Source organism: Chiloscyllium punctatum, chromosome 40, assembly GCF_047496795.1.
Source record: "Chiloscyllium punctatum isolate Juve2018m chromosome 40, sChiPun1.3, whole genome shotgun sequence".
Classification (NCBI taxonomy): Eukaryota; Metazoa; Chordata; class Chondrichthyes; order Orectolobiformes; family Hemiscylliidae; genus Chiloscyllium; species Chiloscyllium punctatum.
In genome coordinates this window covers 11,825,844-11,848,980 of record NC_092778.1, presented here as the reverse complement: position 1 = coordinate 11,848,980, position 23,137 = coordinate 11,825,844, and the positions used below count along the sequence as shown (strand labels likewise).

Below are 23,137 nucleotides of genomic sequence, written 5' to 3'. Positions count from 1 at the left end.
CTAAGGCCACTTTGGTGCAATTAAACTCACCAGCTATCGTGGCCTCCTAATAACAGAGTGGCCTACTGTTCTCTGGGATGATGGTGATCTTCCCTTCTCATTTCAGAAACTAATTCCTATAATCATCATCTGCTTGGTAGAAAACAAACAATACAGTAGTAATTTCCCATCTGTCCCACTGAGATAGAAGATTCTGTTTGAGAGGAGCAAGAAAACCAAAGAAATTACATTATTTTTATTGAAACAATAAACAAAAATGCTAAATTTAAAACTTTGTTTAATTGGGAGGAAGTGTGTAGGTAAAAGTTAAGTTATACAAAAAAAGCAGTGCCATAGAAGCAGATCTCACTGGTACAAATGTTATGCATGAAGATAAATATAATGTGTTCTTAATTAACAATACCATGAATATAAATGATTAGCTGAAATACCTGATACACACTGTTGAAGATTATGAACTTGGGTTTCATTTGGCTGGAAGCTGGCAGGCTCATTGGGGAAAATGTTTCACAGCTGACTTGTGTCTACACAATCCTGCCTAGTTCCATACATTATTGACCCTCTCCAAAGTTGACTCATTTCTTCCTCCTCCACTCCATTCAGGAACCTTTCAGTTTCAGTGCATTCAAAAATGGAATGATAACTGGTCTAAAAATACAGCAGAATGAACAGTTTGTAGGTGAAGGGATGCCTATCTCACTGCATTATGCAATAATTAAGAATACCCAACCTTTTATAACAGCAGGGAGTTTTCTCTTGTACCTGAAGAACACCATCTTCAAATCCTCTCCAGTGTGAACATTGTTAACCTTCACTGAATGTAAACCTTTTCATGCTATGCCCATATCAAGTGTGAAAAATGTTCAGCCGACTATTACACATTTTGTCCTCACATATTTGGGTTGTCCTGAGAAAGCATTTTGGTTGATGTGGTTACAATTCACTCAGGAAGTCTGAGTTTCTGTGGCAACATGCACTTTTTCTACATGCATGTTATATTCTGAAGCTATGAACAGTGATGTTAGAGGTTGTAACAATCTTTCTATCACATGGCTTGTCAGGAATCTCTCTTATTGTCTGCCATTGGCCTATATTGGAAGGATTTCAACTCAACCTATTTATCCATGTTATGAACAGAACTTTCTTGGTTATCAAGTCTCTGGGTGAGACTCAAATCCAGAGATTCTGGTTCAGAGGTAGGGATGCTACGCCCTTTGGCTGATGTAACACAACAGAGAATCACAGATGGTTACAATTATATCTCCAGTAGTGGGAGCAATGAGACAGTGAATTAAGAATCACTCTTAACATTTCTTTAGGCTATTACAAACTTACTTCCTGTCCATTTATTTTGTTGTCAATTTCTATGTCTACATTTATTATGGAAAATGCCCACGTTAAACTTTTGACACTGCAACCTCCTGTCAGTGGAGTCACTAGTAGAGGTATGATTTGAGTACACTAAATTTACCCACAGTCAGCTTCTATTATAAACTTACAATGAAAAATCAAGACTAGGAATGGAACGCATGATATTAAAATGACTGAATAACATATACATTCTTTGGTCCCTTTTTCCCCTGCTTCCTCTCACTGCTTCACCTGATGATAAGACTTGGATTTTACTCCACAGGTTTATGAATTTTCTAAAACCATATCAATGGTAATAATGTGAAATTAACCCAAAGTAAAAACATGAAATAGTAGAATTTCATTGTGAATCCAGCATTCGCATTTTTAAAAATTGTGCTCATTGTAGTTAAAGGATGTTAGCGTTGGGGAAAAGATTCAACATCAAAATGCTCCCAGGTCTGGCAAAGCACAGACTTTTGCTGCATAAGTTTCCCATTACTTAATGAACATAGGAATGTAGAGAACTGGGAAAGAATTCTGTGGTCCATCTGATTGATCCAATGTTTAGAAAACAGAATCTTCCATGATACCTTCCTGGCAATGTGCTTCAAACCCCGATCTCAAAAGAGTCCTGCTGGCTCAACATTATTTCATCCCCTGCAATTTTGCATGCCATCCATGAAGTGGTATGTTAAATTGTACCAATTAGTTTAAAATTCAACCACTTGGAATTTGTAGTTTCCTCACTTCATAATGGACATTCACATGTAATAGTTAGAGGAAACTTACATTCCACCTAAACTGGATTTGTAGTCAAGACTGAGTGGCAAAGGTCATTGCCTAACCCACTGCTCTGTGTCTTGTCTCTTGGTTTGTGGTTATTATTTCAGTGCTGTAGAATTTGCTGATTATCCCAGTGCTGCCATCTAATTGCTTTGATATGCTCCCACTCGTCCACTGACAATGTGTAAGCGGGGATTTTGCTGCATTCCCAGATTAGTTATAGCAGTGGAGAGGGATCAGTTCAAAAGGAATTCCCTGGCAATTGTCTGTCATACAGCATTATCTTGGAACTAAAGAGTTATATGTGTATATTCTAACTTTGTTGATGTGGTTACTGATGGAGATAACACCTGAATTATCCTGATGATTATCTGTTGTCACATTATGATTACAAGACAGTAAACTAATCAATGGACAAGTTCACACATTTGAGCACTTTGAAGTCTTTGCTGAAGCCAAACTTGTTCAAACTTGTCTTTTAATTGTATTAATAATGTCTTAAAGCATGAATATTTCTGCACATTTCCCTATGCTCCCATACTGTTAGGCCATGGATGCAAAAGCCTACTAGAGGTGACAAAGAATATTAAATGGTACTGAAGTGATATATAGTGGAGACCTTCAAAGTTCAATAAACTGGCATGAAGGTTTCTTTCTCTTACGTAATTAAACCCATTTTTTCATTTTTCTTACACAATTTAATCTATATAATGCTTCCCATCTCAAATAGTTATTTCATGCTAAATTAAATTATCCATTTTTAAAAAATGCTGAATATGCATAACTAACTGCTTTATCAAGCAATGATGCAAAATACATTTCAACATTGAAACACAACTTTTCTTGAAAAATGCAAACATATTTTGATTCAGAAGGATCCCAGAAAGGACAGCACTTTATCAGGAGACAAGAACCTTCTAGAAAATACCGTAACATTTAAGACATTTGTTGAGAGGCTGTATTTTTTAAAAATCTGCAAGCTAAGTCAGTTTTTTTAACATAACCTTTTAGTGACAAATGTGATATTTGTATATAAAAGGCTGCCTTTAGTCATTATTTAATCACTGCTAAACATAAAGTTCCCTCAATAAAAGTGATCCATAGATTACTGATCACATATGTTTATGCTGCATCTGTTGCTTAAGGCCAAATAAATACTCTCCATGCAGTACTGTGCCAAATATTCAATTTGAAGAGACATCTCAAATATTAAACTCAAAGTGCAAAGATGTCCTAACCTGTATTTACTTTTTACCATAAACTAAACCTGTGTTGCTCTAACTGAATAATGTTCACCAATGACTATAGAAAGGGACCAGATATCCACATATTGTTGGGTTTATGGAGGTTAACACATTAGAATAAATTTCTGTATCAATTCTATCAGGTTAACATTTCACAAGATGTAGCGTGTTGGCTTAGGACACTGTAAATACACAAGTGATCATGGAGAGTGGGAGCTTAATTATGAACTGCAATTGTGTGTCAACTGGCACCTCAATTTAGATTCAATGTGTTTGATTGCAATCTACTCAAAGCTGATCCAATTGTACAAAATTATAACTGGGCCCAATATAAAAAGTTAAATTTTTAAAAAATATTAAAAATAGAAATAACTTTCAACTCATCTTACCCTGATATTCATCAATCATGGCCACTCACTTTTCTATCTAAAAATGACAAAATACACCAATAATCAAATGGTAATAAAACAGGAAAACTGGTAGCAAACAAAAATAAAGTGTAATTTCAAAAAGAAATCAATTGCACATATATAATTCCAGTGCTATTGTGCATTTAGCAATGGTGTTTTTGGAACTTTCAAATGAGATAGATGGAATCTGAAATTCTCTTAGCTTACACTGACACCTTTTGTCTAAATTCTGAGCATGTGGTATCTGAATTCGTGTAAGACATGGGCTCCCTTCATGTCACAGTTATTCGTTTGATTCTCTGTGCAATTTTCAATAGTAAACCTCTTAAAAATACAGAACATTATAATAACTTGAATTCATCGTTGTCAAATGAATTTCCTGTTTAAACCACGGGGAACTGGCATGCACATTAGGAATACCAACTCTGGATGTATTTTCAGAAGCATCAATGCATGATTTCAAATGCCCAATCACAGCCTTACTTCCTTTGCCCGGTCATACCCTATCCTGACAAACAGTGTTCATCTTCATCTCCAATTAAAAAAAATATGTTTAAAGAAAATTAAAAAGGACCTGAGACTCCCTTTTTGACTGTGTTGTTATCAGCAGGAGGACACTTTCATTTCCTGTAGACTTTAGGATAATTCCACAGTTGGCAATTATATGTTTTAGACTATTAATTTACTTTCCGTCAACAATGGTCATTGTTTCATTGAAACATAGCCAACATCAGATCAATTCTGATCAGATCCAATCCCAATTTTCTAAAATCAACTCTAAACAGGTTAGAGAATGCAAAATAGATATCACACAATGTTTCTTTCATTTCAAACTTAACAGTTTTAAGGTGGGGCATTTGTCCTTTTCTGTACCACAGCAACACGTTGACCACATCACTGTGTGACCGAATGTTACAGCTGTCAATCACATGGTTAACAGTACTAATTAGTACAACTTAGGAAAACATAATGAATAAACAAATCAACAATTTTTTTCTAAGCTCAGAGTGACAAAGATTTACTCTACTTATGCAGTGATATCTTTCAAATAATGACTGGCGAGATATCCTTTAACTAAAGCGTATATCTGGCATACTATAAACATCCTTTACAACATAATCCTTACAAAGAGACAAGGTGAGTTATCTACACTAATGGAAAAAGGCAGAATTTAAAGCATTCTTCTCCCTAATTACATTGTTATCGCAAACAAATCTAGAAAATTAACTTAACCTAGATTTACACTTAGGATTGTTTTTGCTTAGAATTGATCACAGTAGAGTTACACTATATAAAGTGAACTACCGAAGTCACCGTACTATGAAATGTAGCATCTCCTATTTTGCTGAGGGCAGATCTTAATATTTAATCTGTCTCAACTTGATTCATACTCCAATAGGATTTCATTAGGGGGTAAAAATTCAGCAGTACAAAAAATATCTTAAAAAATACACATTCATATATATATTGCTAGCAAAACATGTACCAGTCATGTCCTTTACAAAGTACTAAATAAACTTATTGAGAAAATAAAAATGCAAATGAAGACATTCTGATTAAAGCAATATTCATATGGCTTGAGAGTGCATTCAAAATGTGCTGGGCAGTATTTCTTTTGATTCTCGGATGACAATCTGATTGTCATCATCCAAAATCCAAAAGACACCATTGGAGGCTAATCTCCTCTGTACAAATTAATTAAGTATCCTCTGGATCCCACATGTTCTTCCACAGCAGTTTAATTTGAATTTTTTTTTCCTATTAACCAACCTTTATATACAGTTCTTAAAAGCAGTAGAATTTTATTCAAAATCACAAATGCTCTCTAGTCATCCACCAACCAACTTAGACTGAACTGAATTCAACAAGCAAATTCTGCCCTGTTTCCATGTGCCAAGTAGCATTACCACAAGCTAGAAGATGTTCACTGAACACTCTTGATTTTTCTGGAAATCGCACATTGAGGCCAACATTTGCAATGTTTATGCAACAATTAATAGGATTTTGGAGTTGTTTTCAAGCAGCTAGAGAAGACTGGAAATATCACAATTTTGTGGAAATTCTATAATATGTTTCTCCAGCAGTACTGAAAATCTTTAATTTTACTATAGGTCACGCTGAGAATATTCCCTCACCTGGACTGTGGAATCTCTGAAAGGTCACAAACACAGTGAGTTTCTCAATTAGTGAACAAAGTCTCCCTTGGCAAAATATGCCCACTCTATCCTTCATTTCAAGGGGTGAGCAGTGCTCACAAACCAACTGGGAACTATACCGAGTTTGGCAAAAACATTTTTTTAATAGAAATAACATTTTTGTATCTTTAGTTAAACTGTCCAAATTACTTTGAATAGTTAAGAAATAAGTAGAAAATATATTGTATATTTATAGTGTATACAAATTTACTGAACATAAAATATAAAAATTGGGATAAATACAAAAAAGAAAAATGCCTTAAATTACAATAAATAGGTTTGCTATTTGTATTCAAATTAAGATTTTAGTGCAAACTGCATTAAATTAATTTTAGTGACTTTATTCACTGGATTACATAATGTTCTTCATTGGCTGCCTCTAACAGAGCTCAAAATCCAACAACGTTAGCCTGATATATTTAAATATAAAATACCACAAATAAATACACAATTCTAGTGGTTAATTCCAGATTCAAATTCTCAAGTGTCTTTAGTGTGAATTTAACAACATGGTCGTGGAACATAGGCAACATTCCACCCATATGCCATTAAGTTTTACCTTCATTAAAAATTCTTTACCTCACAGTCAGAAAAAAAAATCAAGTTTCCATCAATATGTTTTTTGCTGAAAATGTTTTTCAATGTCATTTCTTATTTAGATATTAAAATACATTCTATCAGTATTTCACTTTCAGTGATACAATGATGGTTATTGTTAACATAAGTTTGTGATCAAGAATATGGGGTGGTCTCGCCTCAGCACCTTGATTTTAGGTAGAAACTCAGTCTGGTGACAAGAAATGAAACCTGAAGTCTGGTGAGCACATTATTTAGTTACTAAGGTGACAATTTAATGTTTGTAGAAATATTTACAGCTCAAATTCTTTTAAAATTATAATTTAGAAATAAAAAAAGGAATGCAACACATTTTGGAAAAGTTCACTTTATATAATAAAATGTATTCAATGAAATGTTAGTAACTTTTTAAAAGAATGTAGTCTTTGATTTGTTAAAAATATGGTAAATTGTGTTTGATATCAAAAGAAGAATGCCAGCCAGCTCTAAGAGAAATCCATGTTCAAAATAGGAAATCATATGCCACAATCCAATTTTAAAAATCCCTTCCTTTTTTTGTTTTTTTATACCTGTCACTGCTTTTAATCTGTTCACCTTCAGCAGGAATAGTCTGGGCCCACTGCTTTCTACAGTTGCACCAGAATGATCTTGAGTGGATATATCTGATTTCAGTGTAAAGGAAAGCTCAGGACATGCTTCATCTGTCGACTCCTTTCTAAGTGTCAAACATGCTGATACAGCTGGCACCATGAGAAATCTAGTATCAACTGAAGGTGCAGAGACAAACCTAGGGCAACTTAATAGGGGTCTTTTATATGCGACTATATACAGTACTACAGTCAGGAAGTGGGCTGAAAATAGTAATTTTTAAGTTCTGGAATTACTGAAGTGATATGTCAATGCACCTAGTAGGATAAACAGGCATTTCTGAAGAAAAAGTGTGTAAATGAAAATTTGGAAAACATTCTGTCATTAGTTCCAAACGCTAAGGTGAAAAGTGGTTGGTGTTGACAAGCTGGCAGATGAAGTGAGAAAGAGCAGGCACCTGAAAGTCAGTGCACTCCATAAATCCTGAGAATTAAAACCAAACTGAACTGAGTGCAATTATGAGACTTAATGCAGTTCACTACATGAAAAGAAACTTACTGCAATAGTTTGTGACCTCTCAAACTGTTCAAAAATAGAAGTGGGATGGTAATTATTCTGTTACTTTGTGATGGTTTCCATAAATTCTGAAACAGCAAGTTAACCCACACTCCTTCCTACTGTTTACATTTTCTAAAGAATCAGCAGTATATTCAGAGAATGCTTTCAAAAGTTAGAAAATAATTAAAATGTTTCTATTTCTTTCAGTTGTTTTGTTGGTGGTGGAACTGTAGGTTCGCTAATTTCACAGCACTGAAGTTGCAATGAAACTAGAAGGCAATGATATAAGCTGCCTGAAACATGCCTTTTTGTGCAGTGGGGACATGAGCAGCCTCACAATTTGCTGGAGCACAAAGTGATTCTGTTCAATCTGGGTCTTCCTCTGAAACATCAGTTTTATGCTGTTATGTCAGAAACTTGACTTTCAGACAGAAGAAGCCATAATTCCTTATGTCTGGTTGGAAGTTTAAAAATAATTTGTTTCATGATAATTTTGATCATTCCACAAAATAAGGGATATGATGCAGCGATACTACCATTTCTGTACTAACTTTGGAATAAGGACAAGAGAAAAATGTTCATAGAATCTGTTTCTATTTCTCATTCAAATGATTGGAAAACAGATTTTATAAACACCACTGCTGTATTAGTATCATCAAGTTACTAACATGTAAAAGGCACTTTTTAGGCAGCTATGAAGATGACAATTTCCATTAGATACCCTTCTTCTGCACTGTGATTGTGTGTCACTTCATCCAGCACGTTGGTCCATTGAGTAAGCAATATTTCAGAAATTGCCTTACTTTGTTCATAATGAATGGTCACACAAAGGAAGAAAACCCAGTCACAGGAGTCCGTGCTCCTGAAGCAGGTTGCCCTGTGGGAGTGTAGGCACCCCCTGTACTCTGCGTTGTGATCACAGTCGGATAGTATGGTTCCTGTTCACCATCTGTGCATTCCTCATAACTGTAGGCGGAAGCTCTTGGAAGGCCTTTGGGCTGTCTCTTCCATGAGTTGAAGTAGGTTGGATCGCTCATATAGTGGTTTACAAATGAGTGTGTGCTTTTTGGCAATTCACCTTCGTAATCACTGTCAGTAGCCTGTAAAAGGAGTAATATATTATAGTTTTATTTTGTCCCTGGTTTGTAAGTGACTTTAATTTTATTCCTTAGGTATACCATACAGCAATGGATGAGCTGGCGATCTGATCTAATTACCTCAATGTTAATACTCAGTCAACCTTTTCGAAATATATCAGAACAAAAATAGACAAAGGCTACCTGTCACGTCTTTTGGATTTTCCCACTAATCTTGTTCCAAGTATTTTGACTCAAATGTTATTTCATAGCTCGTCTCAAGTATTTTCAGTGCTTGTGATAACTTGCTATGTTTTAGTATTGTGACCAGGATAACTAACAGATAACCTTCACTTGAATTTCTCTCATGTAGTAGAAACTCCACAGAATCTTTCTCACATTTTTGAACAATGCCATATGAGGATTCAGATTTTAACTAGTCTAAGCAATTGGTGAACAGCTGAATGAGCAGCTGCAATGTATCAGCACAATAAAAATGACTTGAATTTATTTGGCATCTTTAATGTAACAAAACATTGTAAAATACTTAACAGGAGCATTTCAAAATGAAACATCGTTGCAAGTCTTATTAGGAGATATATATAGCAGTTGAACAAAAACATGGTGAAAAATGAGAGTTTTGCAGAATGTCTTAAAGGAGTAAGTTGAGGTAGAGAGACAAACAGAAGGAGAAGTGTGGTGGGGGTTGAATTCTGAAGTGGTTCAAGAAACTCACCACCACTTTCACAAGAGCAACTAGGGATGGGCAATAAATGCTGGCCCAGTCAGTGAGGCCCACATTCCATGTGTGAATAAAAATAACACAGGGAACGCCTTCCTCATTTCATACAATCACTGAAGTGTTACAGTGCAGAAGGAGTTGATTCTGCCTATCTTGCCTACACTGGCTCATTAAGTATGCACCATTACCCAGTGTTAATCTCCTTTGGATGATTCCTCCATAACCTTGAACATTACTTTTATCCAAATCATCATCCAATGACCACTTAAATGCCTCAATTGAACATGCTTCCAACACACTTCCATGCATTTGTTGTCTATATATGTCCAGAGATCCTGGATGATTTTCACACCTGAACTTGGGTAAGGACAAGGCAGTTGGAATATCCTGACTACTGCTGAGGCTGAGATTAGTTGACTCAGCATAAACTGGGGAATGTACTTGGAATCTTTTTGTTTTGTATCCGAGTTCAGAATATATTGAACAGTTGAGCAGTCAGGAACGTGTTTAAAACTTCAGTGATAACATTCCCACTCCAAAATGCTGTCCCTGCCTAGATTCGCAAAGCCAATTTTGCCCATATATTACTAAATTTCAATAATAAGATGGAGGTGGTTGGATAAATTATTCAGTCTATTTTCAGCAATCTTGTGGGTACTTGTACAAAAGCTGGACTGATAATGATTCTGTTTCTCCTTATAAAACTTGCAAGTTGCAGCACTCAAAGTATAAGCATGCAGATAGCACTGTGTATTTGAGGGCAGAAATAAAAGCCTACATTGTGATTATGTTCCTTCACTGTTGGGCTGTGGTATGCTTTTCTCAGGAAACAGAAAACTAAATGGAGGAATGAATATTACCTCTGACTCTGATATTTCAGTGGGTTTCTCTGTCAGAGTCGTGCTCTCTGTTAGCACAATTCCATTGTAGTTATTACATAAATCCTCATCAGAATAGCGTAACCCTCCTGGACTGGGCCTCGGTGGAAACCTTGCAACACAGTGGAAAAAAAAATTATAAATATCAACATCTCCTACAATCAACACTTTTGAAATGTATTTTATGTAATAATCATGTCACATTAAAATACCATTTCAGATACAGTGCTAAACCTTTTGCTAATATTTACGCTAGGTGGTGACTATAGATAAGTGTGGTTTAATTTGCTATTGCAGAATGATATACAGTCTGTTCTTCTATAACATGATGGTTGCGTTCATGTGCAACCCATTTTACAGAAAAACCGCGCTTTAGAAACAGCGCTTAAAGTGTTGGTGCTGTAATTGCGTTACAGCTAACACACACTTTAAAGGCTTGTGCTGTAGAAACAGCATCCCCAATTCCTCAAACACTTTGCAGCGAATTTGTGTTGACGAAATGTGAGTTATAACAGAACGACCTGTATAAATAATATTGCCGATGTTTTAAAACATTTCTTTTTGGTTGGAGAAAAGATTCACTGTGTTGTCAAACTAAGCTTTAAAATAATTTCAAAATACAAACAGAAATTCCTTGATCCAAGTGATATCATGCAGTAGCTGAGCACAGCGACTAGAAGCCCCAACAATATCCTGTCCACAGTGCTGAAGACTTTTGTGCTCCAGAGTAAGTTGTTCCTGTATAGCTATGTCACCTACACTACAAAATAGAAATTAGTTTAGTAATATTCTCTTCATAAAAAGTGGGGCAAACTCAACTACAATTATTGCTTAATAAGTTTACTCTCCATCAGCTGCAAAGTGTTGGAAGGTATCATTGACTGTGCAAATCAAGCAGCATTTACTCACCAACAATCTCACCAAATATCATTGTTCACCTTGGGTTCTGCTGGGGACACTTGGTTGAAGGCTATATTTAAGCATTCAAACATGAGCTAATTGCAGGGATGAAATAGGATGACTGAATTTGACATCAATGAATGTGGCATAGATATGCCTCAATAAAATTGAAGTCAATAGAAATGGGAGAAAATTTCCATTGTTTGGAATCATAGTTGGCACAAAAAAAAAGTTTTAGTTGTCAGAAGTCAATCATCTCAACCCAGGATATTGCTGTTGGAATTCCTCAGGACAATGTCTTAGGTCCTTCAATCTTTAGTTGTCTCAATAATAACCTTCCCTCTATCATAAGATCAATAATGATGATTTGCTGATGAGCGAATAGTGTTCAGTCCTATTTCCAACACCCTAGGTAACAAAGCAATCCAATTGCATATGCTGCATCACCTGACAACATTCATATATGCGCTGATGTGGCAAGTAACATTCGCACCACACAAGTGTCAGGCTGCCATGAAGAATGTAATCACCTCCCCTTGACACTCAACAGCTTTACCAAAATTAACAGCCTGGCTTGGGTCATTTGTATTAGGGCGGGTTCATGTCAACAAGAAGCTCAACTGGAAGAGAAACATAGATACTCTGGTAAAGAGGACGGAGCTGACAATTCTTTGGCAAGTTACTCCCCTCTTGTTTCGTCAAAAACTTTCCAAATACAAGGCATCAGTCAGGAGTGTGATGGAATACTTTCCACTTGCCTGGATGATAGCAGCACCTTTTTAAAATTCTTTTAGAGAACGTGGGCTTCACTAGCCGGGCCAGCATTTATCGCCTCTCCCGACCTGCTCTCGAGAAGATGCTGGCGATCTGTCTTGAATCAGTGCAGTTCATTTGCTAAAGGCACACCTACAGTGTTTTCAGGGAGCAAGTCCCAGAATTTAGAAAAAGTGACACAAAAGTAATGGCAATATATTTCCAAATCAGGATAATGAGTGGCTTGGAAAGGAACTTACAGGTGGAGTATTTCCAGGAATCTGCTGCCTTTATAGCAGTACATTTCTGTTGTTGTGTTCTAGCCCTCTTGAAATGATTGCTAACACTGTACTTGACTTCCTGCCAGATGAACTTGCATGTTAACCTTAAGACAATCCTGAACTAGTACGCCAGTTTCCTTGTACTTTAGATTTCCAAAGCCTTTCCCCGTTTAGAAATTAGTCCATGCCTCTATTCTTCCTCCCAAAGTGCATGACCTCACACTTTCCCACATTGTATTCCATCTGCCCTTTCTTTGCCCACTTTCCTAGCCTGGTCAATTCCATGTGCAGGCTCCCTGTTTTCTCAATATTCTTATTCCCCTCCAACTGTCTTTGTGTCATCTGCAAATTTAGCAACAGTGCCTTCAGTTTGTCCAGATCATTAATGTATAACGTGAATAGTTGTGGTCCCAACACAGATCCCTGTGTAACTCCACTAGTCACTGGCTGCTATCCTGAACACCACCCCTTTATTCCTACTCTCTGTCTTCTGCCAGTCAGCCAATCTTCTATTCATGCCAGTACCTTGCCCCTAACACTATGGGCTCTTATCTTATTTAGCAGCCTCCTATCCAGCTCCTTGTCAAAGGCCTTCTGGAAATCTAAATAGATCATGTCCGCTGGCTTTCCTTTGTCAAATTGCTTGTCAACTCAAGTTTAGATATTGTCTAAGTCTTGCTGCATTTGGATTCGACTACTTCAGTAATTGAAGAGTCCCAAATAATGCAATTGTGCAATTGTCAGCAAACATCCCCAATTCTGACCTTATAATGGAGTAAAAGTCATTGTTCAAACAGCTGAAAATGGTTGGGCCTGGGAAACTACTATGGGGAACATCTGCTAAGATATCCTGGAGTTGAGAAGACTGACCTCCAACAAGTCCTTTGGTGCTAGATATGACTCCAACCAATGAAGAGTCTCTCCTCAGATTCCCAGTGGCTCCGATTTTGCTAGTTTTCCTTGATGCTGCACTTGGTCAAATATAAGGTTGATGTCAAGGGAGATCACTTTTACCCTACATCAGCAATTCAGCTCTTTTGTCCATGTCTGAACCAAGGCTATAAGGAGGTCAGGAGCTGAATGGTGTCGGCAGACCCCAAACTGAGTGTCAGTGAGCAGTTTATTGTTTAGCAAATGCACCTTGATAGCACTTTGATGACTCCTTCCATCATTTTACTGATAATTGAGAGCAAACCGATGGAAGCTAGCCAGGTTGGAATTGTCCTGCTTTTTGTGTGCAGGAAATACCAAGTTAATTTTCCATATCGTAACATACATGCTGGTGTTGCAGTGGTACCGGAACAGCTTGGCATGGGCATGGCAAATTTTAGAATATAAGTCTTCAGGACCATTGCAGTGTTGATAGGACCAATCATCTTTGCAGTATCTAGTGCCTCATGTGGAATGAATTGAATTGGCTGAAGACTATGATGCTGGAAATCTCCACACGAGGTGGTAGCGATGGATCAGCCACTTGGAGCTTCTGGCTGAAGACTGTTGCAAATACTTCAGCCTTGCCTTTTGTACACGTGTTGGGCTATCCCATTATTGAAGACAAAGAAAATGAAGACGACGATTAAAAAGAAGAAAACCTTCCTCTAGTGAGTGTTTAATTGTCCATCACCATCGACAACTGAATGTGATGGCTCTCAGAGCGAAGGCCTAATCCTTTGGATGTGGAATTACTTAGCTGTGTCTATTGCTTCTTTTTTGTTGTTGTTTGGCTGTAGCTTCTCTTTGCATTGCTCCTGGCTTGTCCTTCTGCACTTTTCCTTGAACTAGGTGAGTGGAGGATATGCTGAGCCATGAAGTTACAGATTGTGTTTGATTATGATTTTGCTGCTGTTTATGACTCCATCACTTTGGTCAGTAATGGTGCTGCTGAGCCGCTCTTGGTGACGGAATAGAAGTCCCCCACCCAGAGTACATTCTGTCTCTTGCTAACTTCGGTGCTTTCTCTAAGTGGTGTTCAACATGGAGGAGACTTGATTCATCAGCTGACGGGGGAGCCAAAAATGCCAATCTGTGGGAGCTTGCCTTGCCCAGATTTGACCTGATGCCATGAGGCTTCATGGGATCTAGAATCGGCTGTGCACCACCTGCTGTTGGACAGGACGTATGTGGGGATGGTGATATCTGGTGTATGGTACAATTTTGTGAGCATGAGTATGTTAGCCTGTCGTCTGATTAATCTGTGTGATGCCTCTTCCAATGTTGGCACTAGCCCCAGACATCAGTTGTTAGGAGGGCCAAGTTTGCCAATGTCATTTTCAATGCCTTGGTCACCTGTCCAGTGTCATTCCTTTGAGACTTTTTAGTGGTTTGTTACATGTGGGTGGCTTGTTGGCCATTTCAGAAGGCAGCTAAAAATCAACCACATTGATGTGAGTCACATACAGGCCAGAACAGGTAAGGGTGGCAGATTTCCTTCCCTAAAGAACCAGATGCATTTTTATAACAATTGATCATGAGACTTCTAATTTCTTTTCTTAAAATTCAAAATCCACCTTCTGCTGCAGTGGGATTTGAACCCAGTCTGCCAGAACATCACCTGGTTCTCTGAATTACCAGTGACAATACCACTACAGCATCACCTCCCACCACCCTAACAACATTCAAAAACAGTGATATCATCTAGGGCAAAGCAGGCTATTTGCTTGGCAACCCATGGGGCACCTTAAACATTCAGTCCCTCCATCACTGGCATATGTCTGCAAAGTGCATCGTCTATATATTCCAGCAACTTGCTAAGTCTTCAACAGCATCCCTCAAATATTTTACCTCAACCAACTAGTAGGACAAGGGAAGCAAATGCATAGGAATATTGCCTCCAAGTTAAATAGCATTTAATGTGGCAATGTATCACTATTTCTCACTGATGCTGGGTTGAAATCCCCTCACTTCCTTCCTAACAGCACTACAGATGTCCTGGCATCACAGGGACTGCAGCAGTTAGGTTGGGCAGCAAATGCTGGTTTTACAAGTGACACAAACATCTGCAAATCATTAAAACAAAAATGATCAGGCAGCATCAGGAGAAAAGATAACTTCATGCTTCACGTCAGTGACCTTTAGCCAGAACTGCTGCCTGACCTCATCAGTATTTCCTACACCTATTGCTTTTCTTTCATGTTTGTAGTTTATTCACTATTTTGATTTTGTTTAAAAGGTGTTTCAATGCTTTGGGCAGTTTTTACCTGAAGTCAAATTAAATGTTAGGACACTGAAAAATAATGAAAATCTACTGATCTAAAACATCTGGGAACAATATAATGGAGCCACTGGGAATGAAAATCATAGCAGGCTATGAGACATAAGAGTCAGAATCTTGGCTTCCTGATGGCAGGTTGAGTTTAAGGTAGTAATGTGGTAGCATTTTGAGACTCATGGTGTTCAGTGGCTACATCATCTTTCCCTTTGTTTGCATGCTATGATTACTCATTCAATCACAACTTCACATCCTCAAAGTTAAAAACCACACAACACCAGGTTATAGTCCAACAGGTTTATTTGGAACACCAGCTTTAGGAGCGCTGCTCCTTCATACAACCACCCGATGAAGGAGCAGCACTCTTAAAGCTAGTGCCTCCAAATAAACCTGTTGGACTATAACCTGGTGTTGTGCGACTTTTAACTTTGTACACCCCAGTTGAACATCGCCATTTCCAAATCAACACATCTTCAATATTAAGTTAGTGGTAAACCAGAAATTCTTGCCATTTGACTGGCTAAACATAACATTCTGATCCAAAGTAAGTGACTGTGTAGGGGAATGAGGGGTGTGGGTGTGGCAGGGGGTGAGTGATAAGCAGGGAGTCTGAACACGTTATTGATGAGTGAGTGAGGAGTTGGATCTCAAGAAATGACAGAGAATTATGAGGATGTGAATGATGGGTGGTAAAAGAAGGTTTTGATCTACAAGGAAGGACGCAAACCTTCCAAATTTGTTACTCCTGCCACCACCCCCACCCCCACCCCTACCCCCACCCCGCAGCTGACTGGCTTCCTCCCATGTGGCTTGTTCTGTGGTTCTTTCAGAATTCAACCAGAGCTCCACCTGTTAATGGGTTTGGCCACTTCCAGGCTGCCCAGTCTAGTCACATGATCTATCATGTGCTGTGTGGCCATCCCCAACCTTTAAAATTACCATGAAATTCTGAGTATGCCAGCTCCAAACACCCAACCAGAAATGGTGTCCATTTCCTCCTGTCGCTGTTGGAACCTATGCCTCAATGATTAAGTTCCTCCCTACATAGGTGTGGCAACACCTCCTCTGAGTATTTCGAACATATTCAGTTTTTATTCAGAGAACCCCTGTCCTGCATCTTCTAAAGCATGAAACTGTAGAAACTGCAATAACAGTAAGTTAAACACAAACAAAACTCAGCTGTAGTCTGGTGACAATACTTACTTGCTGCCATTCTTCTTACAGAAATTGCTCTTGACAGTTAAATGTCTGCTGTTCAGTTCCAGTGAAGTAAATCCTCCATTATCTAAGGTGAGAGTTTCTTCCACATTTGTACTACTTTTACCTAAAGCACAAAATAGCTACAGTAAATAAAGAAAGTGCTTTCTGTTGCTAAATAACACAAAAAACTTGATTTATGGCCCATCTATAATTAATGGAGAGAAAACCTAGTCCTACTTCTACTACAGTGTAAGTTTAAACTTATGGCTTTGTCCAAATAAAACATAGGAAATAAAACCGGGTTCAAGCAAAAATTAAGAGTTGCAGAACAAGCTTCAGTGCTTTTAGTTTAAAGGATACAATGACAATGGAAAGGGGCATTGATGTGAAGATTTGTAAAATAACTACTTATTATGGGAGTTGTCAATAGTGAATCAAATAAAATGTTGTCGTATGACAAGGCCATTATATAGATTGTGCAATATACTTTCTGCAGTTAAAAGGAGCTGTTTATATATTGCATTCAAAGCCACAAAGTCCAATTATTCTAAGTAACCACAAACTGAGGCCAATCAAAGTTTATTTGCTATTTGCTTAATAATGGCATATTTGTAAACTTCTAGTACCCACTGAAGGGAAAAAAACTCAACATAACTGCCTTTCTTCTCTTTATTTTGAAACATTTTTCATAACTGCAGCAGATTTTCTGAGCAGTGCACATCATAGAATACCAGAATTGTTAAGGTGCAGAAGGAGGCCATTTGGCCCATGGTGCCTCCAGCTATTCTATTATCCAGTTCCAACCTCTTACCTTTTTCCCATATCCCTGCATACCATCTCTATCCAAATAATCATTTAACACACTAATGTATATGATGTACATGGAATAAAACTTGGAAATCTAACAAATAAATTATTTACAACAGAAATCATAAATGAAGCAAAATTTATCATTGTTTGAGGATACAAGGAGACAAGTTCTGGGATGTAGGTGAAGGTGAAGTCAAATGGGAGACTTTTGAAGGAGGAAAACGATACTATAAAGCTTGTTAAGGGGCAAGGGCGTAGAAGGTGAGAAATACTGGACTGGAGGGAGGAGGACATACAATAAGCACAAAATGTGAAAGCTGGGATGAGTTGGTAAAAATTAGACAAATATGAGAAAGATTATGGGGAGATTTGAAAACAAGGACATAGCCTTTGAGTACAATGTTCTTAGAGTCTGGAAGCCATGAAATGACTGTTTAGATAAAGGACTTAGCAAGAACAAGATATGACAAGTAGAAATCTGGTTGAGTTGCAGTTTATATAAGGTACAGCTTGGAATGTAGGTGAGGAAGCTGGGAAGATATTAAGCCTGGAGTGGCTTTTTGGGTTTCAGCTTGAATCTGCAAAGGATAGAAATAGATCTCACTGTTATAGAAGAAGCTGACAATTTTGAGGATGAATTGGGATACTGAATTTCAAACTCACTGAGTTCAGCCTCAGTAAATACTTTTTGCCAGAGGTGAACATAATGTCTTTGGTACTGCTCCACTGCAATTTCACAGGAGTGACGAAGAGCATCACAGACAGTGACAGAGAAGTAAAATTGGTTGTTGATGTCACAATCATAGAGTCACAGAATGTTACAGCACAGGAAGAGACCTTATCACATTTGTACTGACTGTCTTCAAGAACAAGTCACCGAGTCCCAGTCTCCCACCATTTCCCTACAGGCCTGCATTATTTTTCTATTCAGATAATAAGATCTCCTTTGAGAACTTTGATTGAATCTTTCTCAGTCAGACTCCCAGGCAGTCCATCCAGATTTTGACCACCGCATGAAAAAAAAGTATTCTCTTCAAGGCACTTTCCTTTTTTTGTTACTCACCCTAAGTCAGCATCCTTGGTTTCCTTTCTGCCAAAGGAAAGTTTCTCCTGAGCTTCTCACTCTAGACCTCTTGTGATTTTTGAAAACCTCCTTCAAGTTCCTCAATCTTCTATTCATAGAATCATAGAATTTTACAGTACAGAAGGTGTCTGTACCGGCTCCAGAAAAAGCTACCCAACCAGTCCCATTTTCCAGTCCTATTTCCATAGCCCTCGAAACTCATCACTTCCCAATATATATCCAGCTCCCTTTTGTAACCCTATGTGGAATCTGCCTCCATCACTCTCCCAGGCAGTGCATTTCAAACCCTAATAACTTTCTGAGTAAAGAAGTTTCTTCTCATCTCACTCCTACGTCTCTTGCTGACAATCTTGAAATTGTGACCCTAGTTACTGACATAGCAAGTTGTAGAAACATAATATCCTTCTTTACTCTGTTAAAATTGTTCAGAATTTTGAACACCTCAATAAGGTAATCTCTTAATCTTCTCTGCTTCAAAGCGAATGAGCCCAATTGCTCTAATCTTTCTTTGTATCTAAAATTCCGCATTCCTGGTATCACTTGAGTAAACAGAAACAGAAATCTCAGAGCAATCTCAGCTTTTCAAATCTATTCATGTAACGGAGATGTCCCATTACTGGAATCATTCTCATAAATAATTCCTGCATTCTCTTTAAAGTTTTTCAATCCTCCTTGAAGGATGGTGATCACAATTGGACATAACATTCCAGTTGAGGCTAGACTAGTATTTAATAAAGATTCACCATAACTTCATTGCTTTTGTAGTCCATGCCACAATTTATAAAACCCTGAATTCTGTATGCCTTATTAATCCCTTTCTCAGCCTGTTTTGACATCAATGATTTTTGCCTGTACCTAAGAATCCTCCGCCTGCATCCCATTTACACTTATATCTTGTCTTTTGTATTGCCTCCCCTTGTTCTTGCTACTAAAATGTATTGATTCATGCTTCTTTACATTAAGTCTCATCCCACATGCCCACTCATTCCAAAGGCCTCTCTATGTCTTCCTGAAGTTTATTTCTTTCCTCTTTGTGGTTCACGATATTTGCAAGTTTGTGTTGTCCCTGGAAAAGGGGGAGATGCCAGAGGACTAGAAAGTTGTAAAAGTGATTCCTCCATCTCCGTAAGGACACAAGGGTATCTACAGTAACCACAGAAGGAGTTATTATACTTTCAGATAATGCCCCTAAGGGACAGTCAATGTGAGGAATATCAAGGAGCTAAGGATAGAGTGCAAGAGCTTGTTAGGATTCACTCTGCACACTGGAAAGTAGATGTATTAATTCCATTAGCACAGGAGTGGAACTGTGGAAGGGCAATGCACCAGTGAGGACAGAGTGATCAACTGCCAACATTCCTGAGAACTCACACTTCTGTTTGTATCAATCACATTTATGACTTTTGTGTAGAATAATCTTGACGCATTGAATGTGATGGAAACGAAACTCAATGGATTTAAACAGGCAATTGCAGAGTTGGGTTACAATGTTACTTATGAGGACTAAAAGGGGAGATTAGAAATAGATGTTAATATACCAAGATGAGGATGATTAATGTCCACCAGACTATGACATTGTAAACAGACACTGATTGTCAAGTTTTGCATTACCTTTATATTCAGTTGAATAACAAAGAGTTGTGAGACACTTCTAAATTTGTAAATTTTGAAGCAATGTTGATTATTACAAGTTTCCATTCTACAAGCTGGTGAATATCTTACCAGTATTGTTCTTGTACTTCTTGCTCTGTCCATGTAGGATCAGTCCAAATATCATGAGCAGAATGAGAATAAGGCTGCAGAGAGCCATCACTACTAGAAACCACCACTCTTCATAAAATGGAGGTTTTCCCAGTTGAGCTGTAAGAAAATGCACAGCAAAAGTTTAGACATAAGCAATTGCTATCTAATATGAAAGACCTCTACCATTTCATTTCCTTCACTCTCAATTTCTTTACAGCAAACAGTTGGAGGGACTGCATGTAACTTGTACATATCAAACAACTGCAAATTCCCAACATGGCTTAGATACTGCAGGCACTGAAGTTGTATGCTGCACCAACTTGAACAAAGGAACAGGAGTAGGCTACTTAGACTAACTCTGTTCTGCCAGTTAATGAAACTTTACATTTGTCCGTATTGAAATCTAATTGTCATGGATTTACTTTATCTAATAATACTTGTAATTTTATATTTCTATCTATGTTGCTTATAACTCTGGACCAAATCATCTAAGTTATTAATAATGAATATATAAATATGGTAACTTCTTGACACATTTACAGTTCCCTTTGAGACACTACTAATCATATCCTGCCCCTCATTCCTAATCTCGGTCTACTAAAACTTATGACATTTTCTAACCAGGTCAGTAGTTCATCTTCAAATTCATAAGCTTTAACTTCAGTTAACAGTTTGATATGAAACACTTTACTGAGTGTCTTCTGGATACTCATATAAATAACATCCCTATTTGTTACATTAGTCACATCTTCAAATAATTTGATTAGGTTCATAAGAGATGACCTACACTTTACAAATACATACTTGCTCTTTCTTGTCAGTTGAAAATTGGAAAAGCATTTAGTCGCTCATTCCTTAATTACATATTTCCAAGTTCCTGACATCAGATGTGAGGTCAATTGGTCTATTAATTCCCAGGTTTCCCTCTTTAATTTTCATAAATAGTGGAAGAATATGTGAAAGGAAGATTCTTGAGTCAAGAGACAGTTAGGGCACCTGCAGTGCTCTCATCCAGCATGACCTAACTGGTCATCATCCAACATGACTTAACTGGTCTGGGGGAATTGCTGCCTTTTAGTGTCATTATTTCATTAATCATTTTTGTTATTTTTGTTACTATAGTTTCAGCAACCCCTGGTCCTGCTTCAACATTAGCTCCCTTGACAATGTACAACGTGATATCCTTTTCATCTAGTGCTATATTTAAATTATTGAATATGATCTCTAAACTGTAATTTTCATTTAATGTATCATGATCAGCTTTTACAGGACCGTGTTGCTCCACCACCCTCTTTTGTTTCTAACATAGTTATCATTTTTGGCTTTAATTTTAATATTCCTTGCAAATTTATAATATTCAAGTCATAAAGATTTTATGGTTTATTTTGTCACCTTTGTTGCAGTTCCCTCAATCGGCAGTATCTTTGTTTCTACATCTTTGTATGCTTTTCCTTTTAATTTTTGATTGCCCTTATTTTCAAAAATCAAATGACACCAGGTTATAATTCAACAGGTGTATTTGAAATTGCAAGCTTTCAGAGCTCAGCTCGTTTCTCAGGCATGGTATGATAGGAAGGTATGAGACACAGTATTTGAAAGCAAAAGGTTAACAACTTTAAAACTAGCTGCCCGTGTTGAATCCTTTAATCAGTTAGGAGGTAGACTGCTGAAAATATGTGCAAACTTAAGATCCCTGCCAAGTCTTTGTCCCTAGATAATTAAAGGTTCTATCAATGCACAAGAGGTGATATCTTAGGTTAGATAATGCAGTTTAGGTGTGAGGTCCCACTTATTCACTTAAACTGAGGTCCGGTTTTTGTGCACTTGAGAGAGTGAGTGTATGTGCGTGCGTGTGTATGTGTGAGTGCATGTATGAGTGTTTTTGTGGGTGAGAGGGGCTGTGTAAGTGTGCAAGTGTGAGAGTATATAGTGTGGTGGGGTTATTCGTAGTGTGACATGAACACAAGATCATGGTTGAGGCCATCCTCGTGTATAGAACGTAGCTATCAACCTCTGCTCAGTGACTTGTTGTATATTTCGAAGTCCGCCTTGGAGGTTGCTCATTCAAAGATTGGAGGCTGAATGTACTGGATTGCTGAAGAGTTCCCCACTGGGAGGGAACCTTCTGTGTGTTCATCATTGTATGGTGTCCATTCATGAGTTGTCGCAGTGTCTGCATGGTCTCACCAATGTACCGTGCCTCAGGTCATCCTTCCCTGCATTGTATAAGATAGTCGACATTGACCGAGTCACATGAGCCCTGGTCACACACATCTCCATCAAAGACAGACACCTCAGCACCACACTCTACTGCAAGCCTATGGATAACTTCACGATGCTACATGTCTTGAGCTTCCACCCTAAACATATTAAAACAGCCATCCCCAAATGACAAGGTCTACGCATACACAGGATCTGCTCAGATGGAGGGGAATGTGATGGACAGCTGAGGATGTTGAAGGATGCACTCATAAGAACAGGATCCGATGCTCAGCTCATGGATCGCCAATTCCATGGTACCACAGTGAAAAACCGTAATGACCTCTTCAGAAAACAGACAGGGGATACAACCGGATACCGGACCCTTCATCATCCAGTACTTCCCTGGAGCAGAGAAACTGCGCCATGTTTTTTGCAGTCTTCAACACATCATCGATGATGATGAATGTCTTGCCACAACCTTCCTTACGCCTCCACTTCTCAGCTTCAAACAACAGGTGAACTTTAAACACACTATTGTTCACAACAAACTATC

The 23,137-nt window shown here is 37.9% G+C and overlaps 1 protein-coding gene across 3 annotated transcripts in view; it reads right to left on the bottom strand.

Annotated features, from left to right (window-relative positions):
* Positions 1-260: 260 nt before the first annotated feature.
* Positions 261-23,137, bottom strand: part of sdk1a (sidekick cell adhesion molecule 1a) — a 903,166-nt gene continuing 880,289 nt past the window's right edge. For all 3 annotated transcript variants that reach the window (XM_072559294.1, XM_072559292.1, XM_072559293.1), the window contains 4 exons: positions 20,362-20,499; positions 16,749-16,869; positions 10,386-10,515; positions 261-8,807 (listed from right to left, as the gene is read on the bottom strand). In XM_072559294.1, the coding sequence (XP_072415395.1) occupies positions 8,529-8,807; positions 10,386-10,515; positions 16,749-16,869; positions 20,362-20,499 (668 nt within the window). In that variant the 3' untranslated portion in view covers positions 261-8,528. The remainder of the gene's footprint in view (positions 8,808-10,385; positions 10,516-16,748; positions 16,870-20,361; positions 20,500-23,137) is intronic.